Source organism: Miniopterus schreibersii (assembly GCF_964146895.1).
Source record: "Miniopterus schreibersii genome assembly, chromosome: 16".
NCBI classification, from domain to species: domain Eukaryota; kingdom Metazoa; phylum Chordata; class Mammalia; order Chiroptera; family Miniopteridae; genus Miniopterus; species Miniopterus schreibersii.
The window spans coordinates 21656296-21678381 of record NC_138116.1 but is presented as its reverse complement, the minus strand read 5'-3'; the positions used below and the strand labels follow the sequence as shown (position 1 = coordinate 21678381).

Here is a 22086-nt window from a genome sequence, read left to right as displayed (position 1 = left end):
TCCCCAGACCCCCCAGACCTCGGTGTGTGGCGCTTCTTTCAGGACATCAGAGCTCCAGGAAAGAGCCCTGGCTGAGAGGTGGGAGCCCTGAGTACTGGTCCCGCATCTGCGACTTGCTGTGTGAGCCTGGACAAGGGCACTGCCCTCTCTGAGCCTTGACGTATAGGGTGAGGGGTGGGAAGAATTAGTCTCTGAGGACCCTTGAGAACTGCCACACTCAGTCCTCTCAGCCAGGAGCATCCAGGTTCTCCTGCAACCTGCCGTCTATGCTTCCTGCTCACGGAGCAACCTTAGGGGTTGGCAGAGGGCAGGACAGTCCTCTTGGAGGCAGAGGGATGGCAGGCTGGCCTCCTAAGCTTCTCTCCCACTCCTGTGTTAAGATTGCCATGAGCCCTTGATCCAGGCCCCCATGCCAACTACCACCCTGCTGTGAAGGTCAAGTCTGTGTTCACTCTAAAAACAGAACTCCTTGCCCTGGCTGGTGTGTCTCAGTGGTTAAAGCATTGGCCCCTGCACCCAAGGGTCTGGGGTTCGATTCCAGTCAAGGGCCCAGTTGGGGCTCATGCAGGATGCAACCAATTGATGTCTTACATTGATGTTTCTCTCTCTCTCTCTCCCTCCCTTCTGCCCTTTCTAAAAACCAATGGAAAAAATATCCTCAGGTGAGGATTAAAAAAGAATAATAAAAATAGAACTCTATTAAATGACCTCCAGATCCAACCTCTGACTTCCCAAGGGCTAGGAACTATGAAGGCTTCCTCCCTCAGATTGGGGGCAGTTTCTCCCCCTCTCCCTTCCCCATCTCCAGACTGGGGCTCCCTGACACCGACCAAGGGCTTCCCAAGAGCAGGCCTGTCTCCTGCCACAGGGTCTCAAAGACAGCAGCACAATAAGAGGCCCCAGTGCTCATATCTGACACCCCGGCCCCAGCCCCCTGCCCAGATGCTGAGAGAAGGCGGGTCAGGCAGCAAGGCTGAGGCATGTGTAGAATAAATATAACTTTATTCTTTATCCAGATTTCAGTGGAAAGTCCAACAGTAACAGGTGCACCAGCGGGCTCTGGAGGATGAGACCCAACCCTGGGGCAAGGGGGGCAGGGCAGAGCCAGCTCCCCCAGCCCAGGGGTACAGGGGATGAGGGAAGGGTACCCCCTTAAGCCCGTCCTGCGGGGTAAGGAGGGAGCACGGGTGTGAGGTGGAGGTTGGGGGCCAGGCCAGGGAAATGGAGGAACTCAGGCCAAGTGTCTGTCAGCCTGTGTGTGTGTATGTGTGTGTGTGTCTGGGGGCCCTGTGGGTGGTGCTGGTGGCTGTGAGGCTGGGGGGCAGGGACAGCTCAGACCCCTTGGCCAGCCCCTTCACAGTGGGGGTGGGAGGGCTTAGATCATGGGGGCCCTGACTGGGGGAGCAGCTCAGCCAAGGACACAGGGCTGAGAAACACACAAGTGTATGTTCTGAGGGCCCCCTTGTTTGGCCCTGACCCATCTCTGGTGGTGGGCGCCCTCCTTCTAGGGGCTGCTGCAAACTGTCCACACCCAGTGGTTAGGCAGAGGGAGAAGGGGGCTGGCTGCTTCCCCAACACAGAGGAGGGGAGGGCAGGCCTCAGAAAGTTAGTATTTCACAGTTTTAAAGAGAAAACTGAGGAGAAAAAGGCTGGGGAGAGGGCCATGGGGACACAGGGACATGGAGAGAGAGTGGGATTCCCTTTGAGCCACTGCCCACCCCCAGGACCCACCCCTCTCCAGTTCTGGATCCAGCTCCCCCCAATACACAGCACAGATTCCTTCAGTATAAATGTGCTTAAAATGAAAATTCTTATTAAAAAAATCAAAACCAAAAAAAATTAAAATAAAAACAAAACCAGCGATAATACCTGGGGGTTGGTATGGCAGAGTATGTACAGGAGGAACCCCCCACCCCTGGCCCACCCCCTCTATCACCAAGGGGGGTTCCCCAACCGGGGGGCAATGGCTTGCAAGTTCTGAGGATGGAAGGGCCAGGTCCTGGCATTTGCTGGTGATGAAGATGTGGCGAGGTGGGCGGAGGGGTGTCTTGATGAACACGAGGCCCCCAGGCCCCATCCGGAGACCCAGGACCAGGGGTCCTCACTCAGTTCATGACCTTGCCCCTGATGTCAACCCAGGTCCCAGAGTAACAGTCCACAGCACCCGGGCCTCTGTCCAAAGAGTCGCTGCCTCCTCCCTCCTGTTCCAGGAAGGAAGACAGGTAGGGGGCAGGGCTGGCTGGGGTTGCATGGTTGGTAGAAAGGCAGAGAGAAGCCAGGCGAGGGGCAAGGACTGTGTCCATGGGGTGCAGGCGGTCACGGGGAGTGGGTGGCCGGGCTACTTCTGTTTGAGCTGGGGCTGAGGCTGGGGCTACAGCTTCGAGGTGGGGGAGCCAGGCCACTCCCATCCCGTCCCCCACTCCCCGCCTGTCCGCTCAGAGTGTCCAGGCCCTCTGAGTTCTCCAGCATTTCCTGGATGAGAGGTGGCATGGAGCCTGGGATCTCCATCTTCAGCGTGATCACCCGCTCAGCCCCTGCAGGAAAGGAGAGGAAGAGGTGAACACACACCCCCACTCCCACAGCCCTGCAAGCACTGCGAGCAAGCACAGCTCCAGGAGGAAGGGTTCAGTGGGTGGGCGATCAATACTTCCAATCTCAGCACCCACCACGCACTGAACTCAGGGCCCTGCTCTTTGACACACGCAGCTCTCTTCAGTTCCCAAGTCCAAGGTGTGGCGGGGAAAGTGGTTCTGAACTCAGGCTCTGGGGTCAGACCACCTTGTTTGACACTGGGCCCTTCCTATATGCTGTGTACTATGGCTTCTCCTGCTGACACCTCAAACAACTCTGTCAACACCATCATTGTCCTCACTCCTCAGATGGCTTCAGAGCTGTTCAGTGACCTGTTCAAGGACACACACCCATACCATCTGTCTCCAGAGCCAGGCCCTTAACCATGAAACAAAGGTGACACTGCCACCTTAGAGCTCAGGCAGGAGGTCACCTGGGCATGGTATAGTCCCTGGGGGATGTGGCCTAGACACAGATAGGGACAATTTGGGTCCTGATGAATGGGGTATCGCCCTGGGCACAGAGACACTGTGTATTGGCTGAGATGTGGGGCCCTGGCCTGGATCCTGGGCCAGCTGTTGGGGCCCAGCCTTGGCAGGCACAGGGGCCTCCCTCCAGGTGTGGGAGCCTCACCCTTAGCACTGATGCTTCGAAGGTCTGTGATCTTCATGAGCATCTTGGGGAACATGTGGGGCCGGCTGGGCCTCCGTTTCCGCACATAGACCTTCAGCGCCTCAAGCAGCGGCTCCTGCAGCATGTCCACCCTGTCTGGTTGCTCCAGGTCCTGCCGATCTGAGGAAGCAGAGGTGCCCCCTGAGCAGCCGCCCAGGCCAAGCTAGGACCACCGCTGCGCTCCCACCCTTGGCCACTGGGGGGTGCGCCTGCCCAGGCCACAAATTCCTGGGGCCTCTCCACACAGGGCAGTGGAGGGAGTCTGTGAGCTTTGATACAGGCTCTTAAATGCAAGCAGAGGAGCCGAGGACCGGGTTGCCCAAAGCCAGCCCTGACAGCCCAGTTCATGGGCATGGGACTCCTAAACACGAGCAGTGCCAGCCTCAAGCAGAGGGAAGATGCCCAGGCAGGTCTCTCGCTCCCACCCATTGTAGACACCAGCACAATATTGTAGAACTCAACAATAATAGTAACAGCAGCCAATGCTTACTGTGTTGCACACTCTGGGCACACTGTGCCCTATTTATTAATGACCACCTTTATCGGCCCATCAACTTTATGAGGTAGTGACCATTATTGCCTCATTTTACAGAAATGAGGCTCAGAGAAGGTCAAAGCTGGCCAGGATTTGAACCTGGGTGGTCTGACCAGGTGGGGAACCAGAGTTCAGGTCTCCACTCCACACCTTTGCTGTGGGGCCACAGATCAGACCCTACCCCTATGGGACTCAGTTTCTCCCTCTGAACAGGATCTGACAGGGGCCAAGGTTCCTTTCTGATCTGATGGTCTCTGGACATCCTAGTGAAAGGCTTCACCACCACCCTGGGCCTGGACCCAAGCCCCCTGCCCACCTCCACAGATGAGGCAGATGGCGCTGAGCAGCCCAGTCTCAGCATCATCCATCTCCAGGGGCAGCAGCTGGTTGGCAAAAGCGAAGACCAGGTCTGTGAGGGGGCCAAAGCCGGCGTTGTGCATCTGGGTTCGGTTCAGGGTCAGCCCGTCCGAGAAGGTCATTGTGTCCTGCTCGGGTGTGTACCTCGTGCAGATCCTCAAGATCTGGGTGCAGAGGAGGCACAAGTTTAGGGACTCAGCCCATCCCCCCAGCACTTCCAGCACCAGTATCCATCCCCACAGAACCACCTGGCAGGCAGCCAGACCAGTGTAGCCTGATAGAATCTTCTACAATAATGAAAACGGTCTAAGTCTGCACCATCCAGTGCAGTAGCCACCAGCCAGAGTGCGGCCATCGAACACTTAAACCACAGGGAGTGCAACTGAGGAACTGAATTGAGTTTAATTTCAATTTCAATTTAAATAGCCACACATGGCAAGTGGCTTCTGCACTGGTCTGGTCCAAGGTCAGCCTCCTGTCTCCATGCAGAGTTTAGAATTCTCTAGAAACTAGAATTTCTAGGCAAGAATCATAGTGAATTTATGTTCACAGCTGCCAGGACAGGAGCTCAATAAATGTACATCAGCCTCAACTGTGTCAAACCCTAATCCTGCCTCATATACAGGGCATGGGGTGGGCAACAGGCAGCCTTAGAGATGGCATACTCTGCACCTGCCCACTCCTACCAGGAAGTCACACCCCAGGCTCCCCACCCTAGAGGTGGCCGAGAGGGCTGAGCCAGTCAGGATGAATGACAGGGAGGAGAGTCTTTGTCAATGGAGGCTTTGGCAGTCCCCCCTACCCCCAATCCTGCCTCCAGCCCAGCTCACCCCTCTGACTCCAGCTGGACTCCCAGTAGCAGACCTTTCGCATCCTGTCCTAAGTTAGGGATGCCCTCTCTCATGCCCTTTCTATACCCCTAGATGCCATCTCCTCTGACCAACTTCCCTGGCAGTTGTGGCCCTCTCATCTGCATGGAGGGAGGACAGCCCTTCCTCACCTCCCCAGCACTTATCACAGTTTGCAACCTCTGTTTATAGATCTGTCACCTCCAAAACCAGAAGGCTTTCAAGACAGGGGATAGGGTTGTGTTCATATCTCTGTTACTGACACTCAGCTCAAGGCCTGGCCACACAGGGTCCCAGGTGAATCTTTATTACCGACTAAACAGATCGGAAGATGGCTGGTTGGATGGAAGGCTTAATAGAAAGATGGGGTGAGGGTGGATGAATGTGTGAGCAGGTGAGCAGATGAACTAGTGTACATCCAGGTGCAGAGTAGCTAAGTGGCCAGGGAGACAGGTAGACAAGTAGACAAATGGACACATGGGGGAGAGGAAGGGTAGATATTTGGGTGGGTGGGGCATTTGGACAGGTCCATTTGAGATGGATGTTTAGCAAGGTGGTTATTTGAGTGGCAGGACATCCTCCAAGGACATGGGGCAGTGCCCAGGAGGGCAGGGTGCAGACCCTCACCAGGATGTCCAGGCAGGCAGCCTTGAGAAGGGTGATCTGGTCAGCAATGGTGAGAGTGGTGAAGCCAGGCAGTTGCTTGGCGAACTCCACAGTCTTAATGATGCACTTGGTGGAGAGTTCACTGAACTTGTCCCAGAGGTCGATGTCCAGAGAGACACGTTGTTCTGAGCTGTTGTTCTGAGAGGACGGGGGAGAGTGAGGGCCTTCTCCTCATGGCAGCCCTTCTTGGCCTGGCTCCACCAGCCCCCACAGGCCTGCCCCAAACCTGGCCTTCACTTCCTGAGAGCTCCTTGAGAGGAGGAAGCAGGAGGAAGGAGAAGAGGGGAAGGGAGGGCGTGGAAGCCTGGCCAGGGTGAGGAGGAGCCGGCCTGGCCGGAGAACCCTGCGAGGGGCCATCCTGGGCCCGGGGCACGGGGCGCACCCCACCGCCCATCAGGCCAGGGGAAGCCGTACCGTAGTGTACTTGCCCAGCTGGCAGAGGGCAGGGAAGGTCTCCTGGTGCGCTTTGCGCACCTTCTCGATGAGCTCCCCCACCTCTGGCGTCAGCGTGTGGCCCTCGGAGCACTCGGGCTTGGGCGCCTCCTTCTTCTTCTTGTTGCGATCGTTCCTCACAGCTGTGGGGACAGAGGCCAGCGGTCAGAGAGCAGGCGCAGGAGCGTCCACCCCGGGCCCATCCATCCCCAGCCCGAGCTCCCCCACCAGAGCCACTGGCTGAGGAAGTCGCCACCAGCGGGCACACACGCGGGGATGCACACAACCATGTGCACACACACAATTGCACGTACATACGAGTACGCAGGCAGACAAGGTATCAACTCACGGTCCACCCCTCCGTGCCCACGTGACCCACACACCACGTCCTATGTCAGGACGCTAGGGCCATAGCACCAGCCCACGGTGCCCATACTCCCTCGCCCCTACTCCAGCACACACTCTGGAACGTGGGGTCCTAGTCTGAAAGCAAGTGAGAGACTGTCCCACCTTCATGTTCTGCCTCCCTGCCCCCCACTCCCTCTGCTTCCAGGAAGAGCAAGCAGCCTCCACTGGCCCCCAGCCCTCCTGGCAGCAGTCTCCCTGGGGGTCCCTGGGACTGGCTCGGGGAGGAAGCAGCTCCTCTCCTCGGGCAGGGGAGGTGTAGGGCTCCCCAGCCTGAGAGTGGGGGGCCGGATGGGAGAATCTCTCGGCCCATTAGCTGGGGGAGCTGACAAATCACCAGGGGCGCTGAGCCGCACACACCACTCGGCTTTAAAGAAGCGATGGGGTCGTTACCAGCCGATTATCCCAGACACACAATCACTCACAGGGCCAGTGGTGGCGGCTGCTGACGCTGGAGGAAGAGAGGGTGGGGGCTGGGGCCCCAGGAGGGGGCAGTAGGTTGGGGGGGGAGCTGGCATAATTTGGAGATCACTCATGTCGATTCTGCAAATTCAATAAAGTGCAAGGGAGAGAAGGGAGAGGGAGAGTGGGGGGATAATTTGGGAAGAGAAAATTGCAGCTGTGACAAGACGTTTATCATTCGGAAGCTTTAATTCTATTGAAATGGCAGCTGCTCAGCTCCAGGGCACAGAGCAGCCAGCGAGGAGGGAGGGAAAAGGGGAGATGGCGGTGGGAGGTAGAGGGGGTCCCCACCCTGGTCCTTCTGCGATGAAAAGCTCTGGGAGTGGAAGGTGGCAGAAGCAGAGAGAGGAGGAAGTGCTGGGCCCTGAGGGTCCCAAGTTGTCACCCATTATGCAGCATGGAGCCGCCACTTCCTGGGTTCCTAACAAGGCAGCCCCTGCCTCCTGTGGCAGGAGGTGGCAGGATGATGCAGGACCCCTCCTCTCCTGTCTGGGGCTCTTTGGTCTCCCCGCACCCCTACCCCACTTTCTTCTTACACTGCCCAACCTACAAAGGGCTCGAGGGTCCTGCAGCCCCCTCCCCCACCCCATCCCTCAAGGCTCAGGCTCCATGGCAACGGCCACGCAGACAAGGAGGCGTCTGTCAGCGTCATTTATCTCTGACATCATCAATCACTGGTCACCACAGCAACACCCATGATTCAACACAAGAGGGTCTCCCTGTCCAGCCCTCCCTCCTCCCTCCATCCAGCCTCAGCTGAGCCCAAACTGGAAACCCCCGTCTCCCTAGGATCTGATAAGTCCCAATTCTCTCTTCTGACTCCAGGGCGCAGGCTCCACCACAGGACAATGGCTTTTAGATCCCTGTGCCAGCCACACATCCCCAAGACACACACACGTACACACACACACACCCCCCCCCAAACGGCACCCCTCAGTGTGGGTACTTCCCTAAGATACACAATCCAAAGGGACTTGGGGATGTTTCTGAACCCTGCCCCAAAGCCAAGCAGGGCCTGGAAGCCAACTGGCCTGTAGCAGATACACAAGCACACACAGCTAGCAACGTGCAAACAAGAACGGCTGTCTGCACATGGACACACAGTCAGCTAGATGCACAGATAGGTCCTTGCAGCTATACACAAACCAGCCTTAAGCATGAGCTCACACACCATACCACGGTTATGCAAGTTCACATCCCTACATACACATCCACCACTCCCACCCCCCACCCCCCATTCCCCTGGCCTTTAGGAGCAGCACAGGCCCCGCCTAGAGTATGGCCCTGCCCCAGGCCCCTGGCACTCACACTCTTTGGACATGCCCACTTCGAAGCACTTCTGCAGCCGACAGTACTGGCAGCGGTTGCGGGTCACCTTGTTGATGATGCAGTTCTTGTCCCTGTGACATGTATACACCATGTTCTTCTGGATGCTGCGGCGGAAGAAGCCCTGAGTATGGAGGGGAGGGAGTCAGATCAGCCACACCCACAGTGAGAGCCATACCAGCCTGTGGCCTCAGCCAGGGGTACAGAAGGCCAGGTCGCTGCTGCCCCTAAGCCTTTGGCCATCACCTACCTGAACAGGACAGATAAGGTGGGAGAATGGCTCACCTACAAGGATACCCCTAAAAGAACTCCAGTACCTGCCTCTACACTGTGGGTAGGCAGAGATCTTCCCACAACCCACACCCACAGGCCCTTGCTGCCTCTTTCCTTGGGGAAAGGACGTCAGGACTGCTAGTGAGTCAGGAAAAGGGAAAGATGGGGCTACATAGGAGAGGGGCAGAGCTCTGGAACCCACAGCCCCGGGCTCAGAGCACAGGAGGAGAAGCCCAGCAGGAAGAGGCCTTGGAGGGACACACACAGGCGGGCGGGCAGGAGGGATGGAGACTCACACACTCTCAGGAACGAGCAGCAAGACACATGTTCGCCAACCAGGGAGGTGTGCAAAGACTGATCACAGGTGAACCATGGCTGGTTAGGGGCTCCACACACAGGCTAACCAGAGACAGACTGACAAGATCCCGGACAGACAGGGAACAACCAGACAGGACAGGCAGGCACACACACCCTTGGGCCTTCTGCTTTGCCCTTGATCTTGGCCCCACACCTGAAACAGCAACTCCAGGCTGAGAGGCAGTCTGGAGCCCTGAGCCCCAAAACTGTACAGCTTCCGAGCCCCAATCTCGAGAAGACACAGGTATAGAGGCTCAGGCCCTTGGAGATGAGGAGAAGCCATGCCCACAGCCACTGGGAAGGTGGCAACCACATTTGTACCCTGGAGCCTAATGTGGGCACAGGGAAACCCAGCCAGACACTGAGGAGCCCACAGCTTGAGCATGTGAAGGAGAGGCCAAGGCAAGGCGCCTGCTCCTAACTGCCTCCTGCCAGGCTGCCATGGGGAGGTTCAGGCAGGGCCACTGGGGGCAGGCCTCCTGGGTACCCAGCCAAGAGCCAGTCAGCAGCCAGCTCACCATGGCAACCTGGGCAGCCGTGGCAGAGCAGGAGTACGCCCTGCCAGCTGGAGGATGGAGACAGGAAAGGAGCTCAGGCAGGAAGGGACCTCTTTGGTTTGGGAGACCCCTGCTCATCTATGGGGGGTTCTATTGCAGGCTTCCTCTCCTCCAAGGCTGCTGCCACCTTCCACACAGGAACAAGTGCAGCAGCTTCAAGGACACCCCGTACCCCCAACAGCACACTCCCAGGACATAGCAGTGGGGACATTCCATGTATCTAATCAGGACTGTCTTTCCCAGTGACTCAACTCACCTTGCAGCCCTCACAGGCGCTGACTCCATAGTGGTAGCCTGAGGATTTGTCTTGGCAGACAAAGCAAGGCTTGTAGATGCGGGGGAGGGGGGGCGGCGAGGGAGGGCTGGGCACTATCTCTTCGGAACTGCTGCTCTGGGTCTCAATGGCTAGAGAGAGAAGAGGGAGGGGCGGTTAAAGACCCAGGTTGCCATCCTTAATACCGTGCCCACCCATCCTGCCTCCTGATCTCTCCCAGGAGCCCTTCCCAGCCTCACCACTGCTGCCAGGATTCAAACTCAGGGGCAGGACCACAGTCTCAGGAATGCTGGGACTCCCCAGCCAGACTTGGGGGGGAATGAGGCTGCCAATGAAGCCATCAGCACCCCAACACTCCTATCTACTTCCCTAGGACTCCACCTTCAAACCCAGAAAGATCAGATGATAAACCATCACATTTGTATGTGGATATGGCTATACCTGGGCAGTGGGGGTGGGGGTCGGCATCTCCCCAGTGAGGAAGGAGTTAAGGCCTATGAGGAGGGAGGGAAGAGGGCATAAGCTAGGAGCAGAGGAAACTGGGGTCAACAGGATATTCGAAGCCGGCCACTCCCCCACCCCCTCAGCTGGCTTCCGCTCCCCCCTCTCCTCTCTGACAGCAGCCACAGCCCCTCCTCCACCCAAACAATCCCCTGGCCAGGGACTCAAGGCACAGCTAGCAAAGAAAAGTTGCAAATGTTAGGGCAAAGCAGGCGGAGACTCCCTGATAAGCAGGGAACCCCCTACTGGAAACAGGGAGAGGAGTCCCTATGGGCCCCGGAAGCCCCTTGCTCTGGGTGCCCAGTCTGGGGGGAGCAGCATGACAATGGGGGTCTGTTCCCATCAATGCTCTGTCTGTCTGGCCTCAATACTATGTCCGGGTTACTACCCCCTCCCCTCCTGTTATTGAGCTCCAATAGGGCAGCCAGGAGGGCTGACCCAGCCACCAGGGCAACCCTCACTAGCCAAACCCTCCCCAGTGCCTGGCCCCATGCCCATCACCCCAGGCAGAACAGGGCTGAGCTGGGTGGGGGCTGTCTGTGCCTAAAGCCTGGGCAGCTGGAGGTAAATTGTGCTAGATGGAGAACTGTGACCAAGGCCATCCCAGATTCCCAAGGGACCACCCAGCATTCTCCTGAGGCCCTCGCCAAGTCCACTGGTCCAAAGATGAGGGGCGCCAAGGATGCCTCGCCAGTAGATAGATCCCTAACTCCTCCCACACTCCAAACTCCAGCACACTGGGTTTGGGCATTCGAAAGGGCTCAGAGCTCCTGGTCCAAGCACCTTATAGCATGAGTCACATGGTCCCAAGGTCCAGACACAGAGAAAAGCAGCACCTGGACACTGGGGGCTGGCTGCATGCTACCACTCTCCCCCCTTACCTGCAGACACACCACAGACTGCCAGGCAGTTGATGACAGGGAACCAGGCCAACAACCGTGGCAGAGCTTTCCTGGCTCTTAGTAGGGCCTGGGCACCACTTCCCTTGTCAGCCTGGCTGACCAGCACTGCTGTGGTCCCACATCCCATGCCTGCCCAGAGACCAGCCCACAGCAAAGGAATAGTGGATGCCCATACCTCCACCAGTCCACAGACTCTTCACTGACCTTGCCTCCCAGCCCTCACCCCAACACCAAACTGCCCTGGCCTGGTTTTCCCCCACCTCTGTCTCCCAGAGGCCAGACAAGCAAATCAGACAGGCAAGAGGCCTGAGAACAGCTGCTGGGGTGGGGGGCAGGGTTGGGGGGCCTGGGTGAGGCCAGGAGGCAGAGGGGTAAGCTACAAAGGAGCCCTTTGTTGTGCTAACTTTTTCCAAGACGTAAAAGGAGTAACAATAGACAATCCAGACTGGTGTGGGGGGGTGTCAAGGGCACAGGGGTGTGGGGGGGCTGTGGCCTAGAATCCCAGTCAGTGTTCCAACAAGCAGAGGATGACCTGCCTCCCCTCCCCAGCAGCTCCTTGCCCTGGGCCAGCCTCCCCAAGGCCCCACCTCTAAAATGGACCAGACTGGAGGGGAAGAAAGGACAGGGGGAGCTTCTGGGTACAAAGTGGGTGGAGGAAGGGAGGTGGGGCATGGGGAGACACACAGGATACCAGGATGAGGAACAGACAGCTGTAAGGTCAGAGTCAAACTAGTGGGACAAAGGTCTGTAGAAATTTGGAGCTCAGGCAAAGTCCGAAGGGCGTTTATGGAACTGAAAGAGTGTGCTTTTTAAAATTGTTTTTTGGTAGGATAGGGAAAATGACCCACTGTGGGGGGTTACAGTTTGGGCTGGGTGAGGAGGCCTTTCCACCCACCAGGCAGCAAGCTGGCCACCTCTGAGGCTATAACATGGTCTATATTCTCACCTCCAGCACATCCCACCTGTCACCCAGGTGAGCTGCAGTTTCCAAGAGTGCCCTTTGAACCCAGAGTGTGGGCCCAGTGCCCACCTCCTCAGGCCTCCAGCCAGTAGCCTGGGAAGGCATGGGGCACTCTGGGACCCTCACAGCCTCTGCAAGAGTTAAGGACACAGCTCTAAGTCTGCCCAAACAACCCGTGGGGTTAGAGCTGGCCTGGCCTGGCCCTTCCCCGCTCACCTCCCTCCCCAGAGGCCCCAGCCCACAAATCTCTCCTCTTCCTGTAGAAAGACTAGGCTGGAGAAGCACCACACCTTCTCAGCTCAAAGTTCCAGCGCCCAGCGCAGGGCTGGCACGGGCCCAGAAAGCCCGTGTCCCCTCCGCCAGCGCTGCCAGGGGGCCCCTCCCCCTCTCCCCTCCGGGCGGACAGGAGGCGCGGAGCGCTCCGGATTCCCCACGCCCCAGAGCCGTTCGCAGGCTCGCTCAAGGGGCCGGTTTCCTGGAGGAGATCAGGAGGAAATCAGCCGGGCCCCCAGCCAGCGGCTCCCCTCCCAATCCAGCTGGCGCCCGCTCCTCTGCAGCTCCCCTTGCAGCCCCTGCGGAGGGATGGGAAGGGGGCGCAGGGCCCTCGGTACTGCCCTTCCTCCTTGGGGGAGGGGGCTCGGGTGCAGCTCCACATAAGAAGGCCCCTAGCCCAGTGGCCACCGATAAGCATCTATCCCCCACCCCCCAGTACGGGGCCACGTGCTTCACATTCTTGGACGTCTGGGAGCGGGCGGAGGCGTGAGCAGCAGAGATTGGTGGGGACAGATGCGGAACCACATCCTGTGTACCCCTTGTCCTCTAGTGCCCCCAAACTGGAGCTCTGGGGAGGGTGGCAACATCCCCAGGACCCTGCAGGACTGAGAAGGTCTCCTCTCAAAGCGGGCCCGCTGTCTCTTCCCACCTTTGGTGGAGGAGGCAGGAGGGAGTGGAGAACTCAGTGTGAAGGGGCTGGAAGGCTCCTGTCACCAGAGGACCTCCACACACATCAAGGTAGTGGTAGTGACCTCCTGTACTCTAGACAGGGTCTGGTCGCCACTTCCAGCCTCCAAGTATTTCCAGTGCCTCAGAACATCCCTCCCCCAGCTCACAGCTTTGGGGCTGAGCCCACCGACAACCCACCAACATACATATACCTACAGGGACTACAGACCAAGGGCCCAGGCCTGGAGCTCTACCCCACCCCAGACAGGGTGTGGGAGACAGGCCTCCACTTCCCCATCGCCCGCTTCAGCAAACCCTCAGACTGCTGGACTCCACAATCCTGCTCTTCTCCCTTCGGTTGGGACCAGGAAGAGCTGAGCTGCCCCCGCAGGCAAAGGAAGAGAGTGGCTAGAGCCCAAGGTCTTCCATCCCTGCTTTACCCACAGTCCTCTGGAAAAGGCAGCCAAGGTGGTAGAGGAGGTAACCCTGGCAGCTCTGCCCCAATTATCCAACTGGGGGGGGGGGGGGAACGACACACCTTCCTCCAGCGCTGGGAGGATGGGAAGAAGGGTTCTGGTGTCATACCTCTCACCTCTCTGTTTTTTGCCAAAGTCAATCCATGCTCACACCTCTGTCCCTCCCACAGTCTGCAGTCTGCAGCCTCCCCCAGCCAATCTGCACCCCGCCTCCCTCCCAAAAAAAGGTCAGGGGACCAGACAAAAGCAAAGGCTGGGGTTAAGGTGGCTCTGGGAGGGGCAGAGGTGGGGTGTCTCTCAGTCTCTCTCCTAGAGCAAAGGGGCTGGGGGTTGCCCTTCAACCCTCTCTAATCTGCCAGGCCCCCAGAGACCCACTCCACGCCTCCTCTCTTGCAGGCAGGAGGGAGACAGCAGGTTCAGGAGGATGGGAGAAGCTCCTGGGAGAGTTGAGCCCTGAAGGGAGTGGGGAAGAAACCCTGAACCTTTTAACAATAACCCCGCAGCAAAGTGCCAGCTCTCTCCCACCCAGGTACACTACATCACACAGCTGGGTATGAACACACCCAGAAGTGCACCCCAGGCACTCACAGCTCCCTCAGTGCACAGAGCCCCTCCCTACTGGAGGAGCCTGAACCCAGACAGGAGACAGTGAGGAGGAGGTGAGCAGGCTGCCAGGACTCCAGGGTTCTCATCAGCACCCCTCTTAAGAAGGGATAGTCCAGTACCTGTCCCTATCCCCAAGTGAACACAGGGTAACAAAAGGACATGGCTGGGTTGGGAAGGGATGTATTCGTTTCCAGAGTAGCCCCAGACCCACAAAACACACACTCATTCCCCAGAGAACAAACCGGGTTAGGATTAGGGGAGGAAGATTCTTCCCACCAGAGCAGCTCTCCCCTTCATTCCTGGGACAGAAGCCTCAAAGATGCCAGCCAAGTGTCCAGAGCCAGGACTACACTCAGATGGACAGGCACCCCTCCCCAAGATGGGTCACTTAGGATGGCAGAGGGGTGTCTGATGAAGTTGCCCCCTCCTGCCACACCGCACTGCCAACACCAAAGACATTCAGTGCTTCCCTGACACCCACTCTAAGGACACAAGGGCTGGGTGGGATCTGGGGAGGAGGCCCCTCCTCTCCCCTTCAGGGCAGACAAGCCCACAAATGGGACCTTTACCTCACCCTCCAGGGTGGGAGAAAGGACCACTCTGCTGAGAAGCTATTGGATTCCAAGCAAGAAGATATAAAGTGAGACAAGGGGCTTCATTTCCCCTCCACGGAGTGGAATGATAAATGAACAAATGTTTCCTGAAGGGAGGAACCCCCAAAGTTCCTTAGCCCTGATATAACAGAAACAGTGCCTGGGGTTACTATGGGCATTGAATTGTCCAGCAAAGGCACCAGGATTTCAGCAAGAGACAAGGGAAAGTAAAGGGGAGAGACAAGCCCCCACCACGCGCCCAGGCTCCCCCCTCCCGAGGAGCGGGAGACCCACTGCCCACCCGCACCCCTTACAATGGGAGAGGGCGGCAGGTACCTACAGTGGTTTGAGCCTTTCCAAAGCGAGGTCCGGAGCGGGGTGGAGTAGGGACCGGGGGCGGGGAGTCCCTTCTCCGGGAGCAAACAGGCCCGGTTCTGGTTATAAAAATCCACCACCAGGAAGGGGTTGGGGGTGGGGGTAAGCCCCCCCACTTCCACACTCTCGTACATCTCCGCAAAGACAAGAAGTCCAGGCGGGGAAGTCCTGAGAGTGGTCTCCCTCACTCAGCTGACGGCGCCATCCCAGGAGAGCAGCTGGGGGCGCGGGGCACGTCCCCCGCCCCGACTGGCGGCCCGGGCGCGGGGGCCGCCCGTAGCCGAAGTCCCGCGTTCAAGTCGGCCCGCCGCTCCGCCAGTTCCAGGTGAAAAGCGGGGAAGTTGAGTGTGCTGGAGGACGCTGGGGGGGTGTCCCTCGACTGGCCCCGGGAACGCCAGGCCGAGCCTGGGAACTCAGCGGCTTCACCTCGAGGGGGCTCCCGTCTCGAGCCTCATGGTGTTCGCGGCAGAGTCCCGCGGCTCCCCAAGTGCGCCGGGCGGGGGCGGGATCGGCACGGGAGGCGGGGGCTCGCCGAGCACTTCCTCCTCCCCGCCGGGGCTCCCGGGCTTCTCCCCCGCGAGGACACCGGGTGGGGGTGGGGACCCCGCGCGGCCCCGCCTCCGCCGGGCCAGTCGCTGGGGCTCCGGAGGGGCGCGCCGCAGCCCCCTACCCCCAGCCCGAGCGCCCCTTCCCCTGCGGCCCCACCCCCTTTCCTCCGCCCCGTCCCGTCCAGGCACCGCCCCTCGGCTTAACCCTTTCCCGGAGGGTCGGGCTGCTGCGGGAGCCACGCCGGGACTGAAACCGAGAGGCGGGACGTGGATGGGAGAGTAGGGGGAGCCTGGGAAGGGGGAGGAGAGAAGGGACAGAAAGGAAAACGCCTAGAGGAGGAGTACGCCGAGTGCAGACGGAGGCCGGGCGCGGGGAGAGGAGGGGGCTCCGCGCAGAGGTGAGGACGGAAGAGGGGCGGGCGTCTCCCCCATCCCAGTTCCGGCTCCCAGCCTCCCCCGAGGCTCGGTCAGTCCCCGAACCAGCGCAGCCACGGCGGGGGAGGTGTTGGTGCGGGGTGGAGGGGGGTGGTCCCGGTGTCCTCCCCTAACACCCCCCCCACCACCCAGTCTGGGCCTCATTTGCCTAATGCAATGCGGCTGAACTCTCGCTGAACTCGCCTGGCGGCGCCTCACCTCCGGGTGACCCACCCACCGCTGCCCGTGACATCACCCGCTCGCCAGCCCGCCCGTGGGGCTCGCCTGCCCGGCCCCCTGCCCGCCGGGCTGGGCCAGCTCCCCACGACGCGCGGAGAGTGGCGGCGGGAAGCGAAGGGCTGGGGTGCGTGTGGTCAAGTGTTAGCGCCACAGACGCGGCGTGCCGGGTACCCCGGGCGTGACACTGTGCAGCTCAGGCGCTGTGTAGGATTGAGACACCCGGCTTGTGTCATTGTCTGTGACATCATGTGTGACTGGCCGCCCGCCCGCCGCCGGAACCCTACCCGGCAGTGTGGGTGCTTGGACACAAATGCAAGCAGCCGAGGCTCTGCTCCCGACGCTCTGCGTGCTTCCGGTGAGCAAAGCACCGCCCAGTGTGCCTCCCAGCCGCTGAGCCAGGATCTGTCTACCCCACCGCACAGTCCAGCCCTGGAGAGATCAAAGGATGGGCTGGTGCCTTACAGCTGACCATTTCCTCCTGGAAGCCCTCCGGATGCCTGTTCATTGGGAGAAAGGCCTAGGTTGGGTAGGTCCGTGAAAGGGGCTGCTCCTGGAGGAGAGGGTATCCCATGACTCCCTCTGACCCTGTGGCAGAGCTCCCTCATCCCAAAAGGGGATAGGAATTTACATGCTTCCCAAGGATAGTCTTCTAGAAACTAGGTTCTTAACGTACGTATATTGTCATTTAATCCTCACAGCCACTCCGAGAGGCAAGTGGGCATTTATTCCTATTTTACAGCAAGGCTAGGTGGGTTGTCCAAGATCACACTGCTAATAAAGGGCAGAGTATTTGAACCATACTCTGCCATGCCAGGCCAATTCAAGAAATAAAAATGGCCCTCGCTGGCTAGTTCAGTGGCTAGAGCGTGGGCCTGGAGGACTGAAGGGTCCTGGGTTTGATTCTGGTTGCAGGCTCAATCCCCGGCTGGGTCAGGTTGCGTGAGGGAGGCAACCAATTGATGTGTCTCTTTTACATCGATGTTTCTCTCTCCACCACCAGCCCCCCTCTGAAGAACAACGGAAAAAATATGCTTAGGTGAGGATTTTAAAAAGAAAGAAAGAAAAATGTATTTTTTGAGCACCTCCATGTGGATACTCTGGTCAGCCTGCCCTTGCAGATCTTATGGAGCGACAGCCATTAAGCAAATATTTGTGATTATATGTGTGTGTATAGCAAACTGTGATAACTGGTATTATGATACAAGTATAGTGTGCTTTGAAGAATTAATGTAGATATTGACTGAGGAAGGACCTCAAAGCAGAGACCTAATTAGTCAGGCAAAGAGTAGGAAGGAGTGCAATCCCGTAAGAAAAAGAGCCTGTGCAAAGGTCCTGGGGTTACAGAAGTTGGTGAGTTCATTCAAGGAACTGACAGAGGACTAGGGTAGATAGAGCATAAAATTCAAGAGGAAAAGGAGCACAAGACCAGGCTGGAGAGGTGGGCTGAGGCCAGACCAGGTGAGCTTGTTGGCTTCAATTAGACTTGGATTTTATCCTAAATGCAAGGAGAACCCACAGGAAAATTCCAGGCAGAGGAGAGGCAAGTTCTGAGTTACAGCATTATAAGATCTTTCTCACAGGTGTGTGAAGAATGGATTGTAGGAGGGCAAGAGAAACCAGAAGCTACTGCAGCACGAGGGTAGTGCAGTCTAGGAAACTGGAAGTGCTGACAGAGGAAGGTAGATTCTTGAAACTTTTTGAGAGTAGAATCAAGGGGTGGGGCTAGGAAAGGAGATAGCAAAGAGGACTCCTGTGTGGCTTGTGCAACAGCAAAGTTCCTGAGGCTAAAAAGTAGAGAAGTCTACTGGGCTGGGGGGCAGGTGGGTGTGGAGCTGCAGATGGAATGCTGGGGTCTGGGGCATGAATGCAAGCCTTGGCACTGGATGAGACTGCTGGGGAAGAAGGCAGATGCTTCCACAGCCCTTGATATCTTTCTTCCCAAATGATGTAGCTCCTGAGCACCAGTTATGTGCTAGGCTCTGTTCACAGCTGTGAGGTACTAAGGGGTCTGAGGCTGCCCCTGCTGTCAAAAACCTGGGGATAGGGGAAACATCTCCTAAATGATTACAGCTCATAGCAGGAACTAGATGGGGAGAAGTCACTTCATGGTAGAGATGAGTGTTGAAAGAGAAAAAAACAGGACCCACAGACATTCAAAGGAGGGAGAAGGAGCAGCAAGTTATGGGGGACACCTCTGAAGGTGTCTGGAAAGAGGCTGGATTCAAGATGTTCCTTGAAGGCTGGATAGGATTTCTGGAGCTGGAGAAGGGGAGAAGTTGGGGGTGAGATGCCTGTTCTGGGCAACAGCAAGGTCATGGGACAGGTCAGAGCAGAACACAGTGTCCTGGGGCAGTGGGAAAAGAGGGAAAAAGGAAGGCCAGCCCACTGGGTGGTGGTGGGGGACTCGATGGCAGCTGTCTGCAGGCCTGGGGTCTGTCCTCTGCTGCATCCCCCACAGCTCCTCTAGGGCTGTGTGCTTAGCAGGCCTCAGCAGTTGTGGGCTCAAATGACCTGGCCCCCACTTGTGCCAAGCAGGGCTCCCTCCTGTCCCCAACCCCATCTGGAGAGGCTAATAAACAGGAAATCATAAGGCTCTGAGCCAGACAGACAGCGGGTCCTGGTACAGGGTGGCCATCCCCCAAGACAATTCTTAGCTCCACCCCCCATCATCACTGCTCATCACTTCAAGGGTACTTGAAGCTCACCCAAGCCCTCACCAGCAAGCAGGTCACCATGGCCTCACAGGGATGGGTTAGAAGCCTTGCTTTAAAGAGGAGGAAACAGACTCAGAATTTGGGTGACCTGCCCAAGGCCAAACAGGAAGAGCTGTCCTTTAAGACTGCTGCCCACAGGGGCTTTGCTCTGTGGGCTGGTTGAGGTTCCCAGCAACCCAGTAGTCAAAATGGTGAGGGGACGGCTTCTATTTCTGATCTAGGCAGGGCTGAGGGCCTCCAGTCCACCCTGGGAGACCCAGCTCCACTGGCTGTGCAGACTCCATGAAGGAGAAAGAGCAGGAGCAGGAGGAGGAAGGTGGTGTAGGCACCACCCCAAAGTAATTTGAAGAAGGGAAACTTCCTCTTTCTATAGACGCTGCCCCTGAAGGGTAGTCAGGGCCTGCACTGGCACATCCCCATGGCACATGGCCCTTAGCATGGGGTAGACCTAATGTCTCAGGTCTTGGACAGTCTGAGAAGAGGACAGGCTTCCTTCCCTGAGTCCCCTCCCCCAGACCATGCTGGGATCCTGCCCAGAGGGGCCCTGTGCATTATTAATGCTGCCAGATAAAAGGTGAGGGGCCCCATTTTCATTCAAAACCCCATCCAACTATCTTTTGGCTGACTCTACATTTTGGACCCCAGGAAAGGCGTTGCTAGCAGTACAGCCCCCCACCCCCAGGCTGTGCCTCCTATTGTCCAGGGAAAGAGTAGGCAGGAGGGAGGAAGGGAGGACACAAACTGCAAAGGAGAGAGAGTGGCAGAGAAGACAAAGAGGAGAAGGGCACACCCCTCCCTCTGTCTCCCCAGGGTCCCAGACCCTAGGGCCATTCCCCAGTCTCTAGGCGCACACAGCGAATATGTGGACAGAAAGGAAAAGTCTGAGCCAGTCTTTCGGGGCTCCCATTCCCAGCTCCTCTACTGATTGCTTCCAACTTCCCTCCGCCTACCCCACAGATTGAAACAAAATAAGAATATGAACTGTGGCTTTTACACTCTGTTCCTACAGTGTCTGTCTGGAGATGGGGGAAGGTTGCCTGCTGAGCTCTGCAAACTCCTGCGGGCTGCAGTGGGCAGATTCGGGGGTGGGGATGGGTGTGAACAGATTGTATCCGCAGCTTCCAGGACAGGATGGAGATCTGGCCCAGGCCTCTTATCGCTCTTTCCCTCCAGCTTTCAGGATCCAAAACAGAGAAGAGAGGGGGAGGCTTGGGGGGGGGGGGGGGGGGGCTTCCTGCGCCCCCTATTGGGGAAAGGCGGGAGGAGTTCCTAAGGCAGAAGCAGGGTTTCAACATTGGCACTGCCCCCTCAGGCCTTCCCACACCCAGGAGTGCCCCCCCAAATACCCTCCCGCAGCTGCCAATTTGGATGGTGGAAAACAGCCCAGCTTTCCTGGTCACTGAACCCAGTCACAACCTCCACCAGAGCTGTTTCCTCTTGTGGAAATGGCGATAATGTCCCTCTCCCAGGATTGTGGGGATTAAGATTTGTAAAACAGAGATAAAGTCCCACACACAGTAGGTGCTCCACAGATGTTAGCAACCGGTCTTTCCAACTCCCCCCTAGAAGGGCCTGGGTCCCTTTTCACTGTCACAGTAGCTGTACCACAGCACTGGGATAGCAATGACCACAAGCACGGCACACAGCTTATGTGGATGATCTTACATAGATGACCTTGCCTAATCTCAGCCCTCTTAGGAAGGTTCTGGTAATATCCCTGCTTTATAGACAAGGAAACATGCTCAGAGAGGTTATCAGATTAGCAAGTGACAAAGCCTGAACTCAAACTACACTGCCTACTCCACCGTGGAATTCCTGGGGCAAGCACACAAAAAAGGCAGGTTAGTTTCCCCTCCAGCCTAGATGATAAGCATTAAAGACCTTCCCCTCCCCAAATACATACCATAATCCACTGACCACTCCCCCTTAAACACTCTATGCCCTAAATCACTTCCCCTCCAGCACACAAGCTGTGATACCCCTTCCCCAGCTCCTCAGATTGCATTCCCCCAAAACACACTCAACTCTCTGACCCTGTCACCCAATACACACAAACCATTAACTCCTTTCCCAACACACACACCCAACCTTGACCCCATCCACCCCTAAAACATACACAACCCTGACCCTCACTACAATGCACAGCCCTCCACAGTAAATACCAGTCCTTGGATGAGACCGAGCCCCAGGGGCTGGTTTGGGGTGGGGGATCCTGTGCCACCACTCTGGGACCTCCCACTCTGGCTCCCTGAGAGACTATAGCAGGACAAATACCCATCCCTCCCCATAGTGACCTGGAGAATATGTCACTCCACAGGCCACCAGGTCTCTGAAGGGTACACCTAAGACACCCAAGGTCCAGCTTCCTCCCAATCTGGGGAGAGGGATGGGAGGGGGAGAGGGAATGTCCCAACACCTTTGTTGGTAGAAAGTGGGAGGAGGGAGCCTTATCATCGAAGTTTCCTACAAAAGGTTGGCAGAGGACCAGAGCCTATCATTGTTCCCTGTGGGAATGGGGGCATGGATGTCCACCTCTCCTAGGAACTGCCTGAGCGCAGCATCATCCCCGAGCAGGGAGAGCAGGGAAGGCGAGGCTGCCTCCATCTCCCATGCATGTGAATTTTGGTCTGTCGGGCTTCCATACCCAGAGATGAGGGCCCCCCAGCCCTGCACGAGGAGGGAGATGCCCCTGGTCCCAGAAAAGGGGGATAGGGAGAAGCTCAGAAGCTGGGGGTCTGGGTAGGAAGAGAAGCTGCTGTTGTTTACTAGAAAGAAGGGGAGAGGAGCAGGGAAACTCACAGGCTCACATAGGGAGGGGGCAGGAAGAGGCATTGCCTAACCTGGGTGGAGAAAGCCAGAGAAGCCTCTACTTGCCTGAAACGTGGGCACCCCACCCTGGGGGGAAAGGTTACCAGGGTGGGAAGTGGGGAACCCGGAAGCCCTCCCCACCCACCTCTAAGAAAGAGGAAGAAGCTTGCAGCAACATTCAGAGGAGGGTAAAGCATTTACTCTCCTGGCACAGAATAGGGCAAGGACAGGGGCCAGGCCCCCTCCCACCCTCTGGGAGTCCAGCCCCAGG

At 57.7% G+C, this 22086-nt stretch overlaps 1 protein-coding gene across 3 annotated transcripts in view; it reads right to left on the bottom strand.

The window, feature by feature from the left end:
* Nucleotides 1–985: 985 nt before the first annotated feature.
* Nucleotides 986–22086, bottom strand: part of RARA (retinoic acid receptor alpha) — a 43834-nt gene continuing 22733 nt past the window's right edge. For 2 of the 3 annotated variants that reach the window (XM_081161233.1, XM_081161232.1), the window contains exons 3-9: nucleotides 9718–9866; nucleotides 8257–8398; nucleotides 6064–6224; nucleotides 5611–5787; nucleotides 4095–4299; nucleotides 3205–3363; nucleotides 986–2534 (exon numbers count right to left, since the gene is read on the bottom strand). In XM_081161233.1, coding sequence (XP_081017359.1) covers nucleotides 2317–2534; nucleotides 3205–3363; nucleotides 4095–4299; nucleotides 5611–5787; nucleotides 6064–6224; nucleotides 8257–8398; nucleotides 9718–9866 — 1211 coding nt within the window. In that variant the 3' untranslated portion in view covers nucleotides 986–2316. Of the gene's footprint in view, nucleotides 2535–3204; nucleotides 3364–4094; nucleotides 4300–5610; nucleotides 5788–6063; nucleotides 6225–8256; nucleotides 8399–9717; nucleotides 9867–15056; nucleotides 15554–22086 lie in introns of those variants that run through there. The other variant, XM_081161234.1, reaches the window with a different exon arrangement.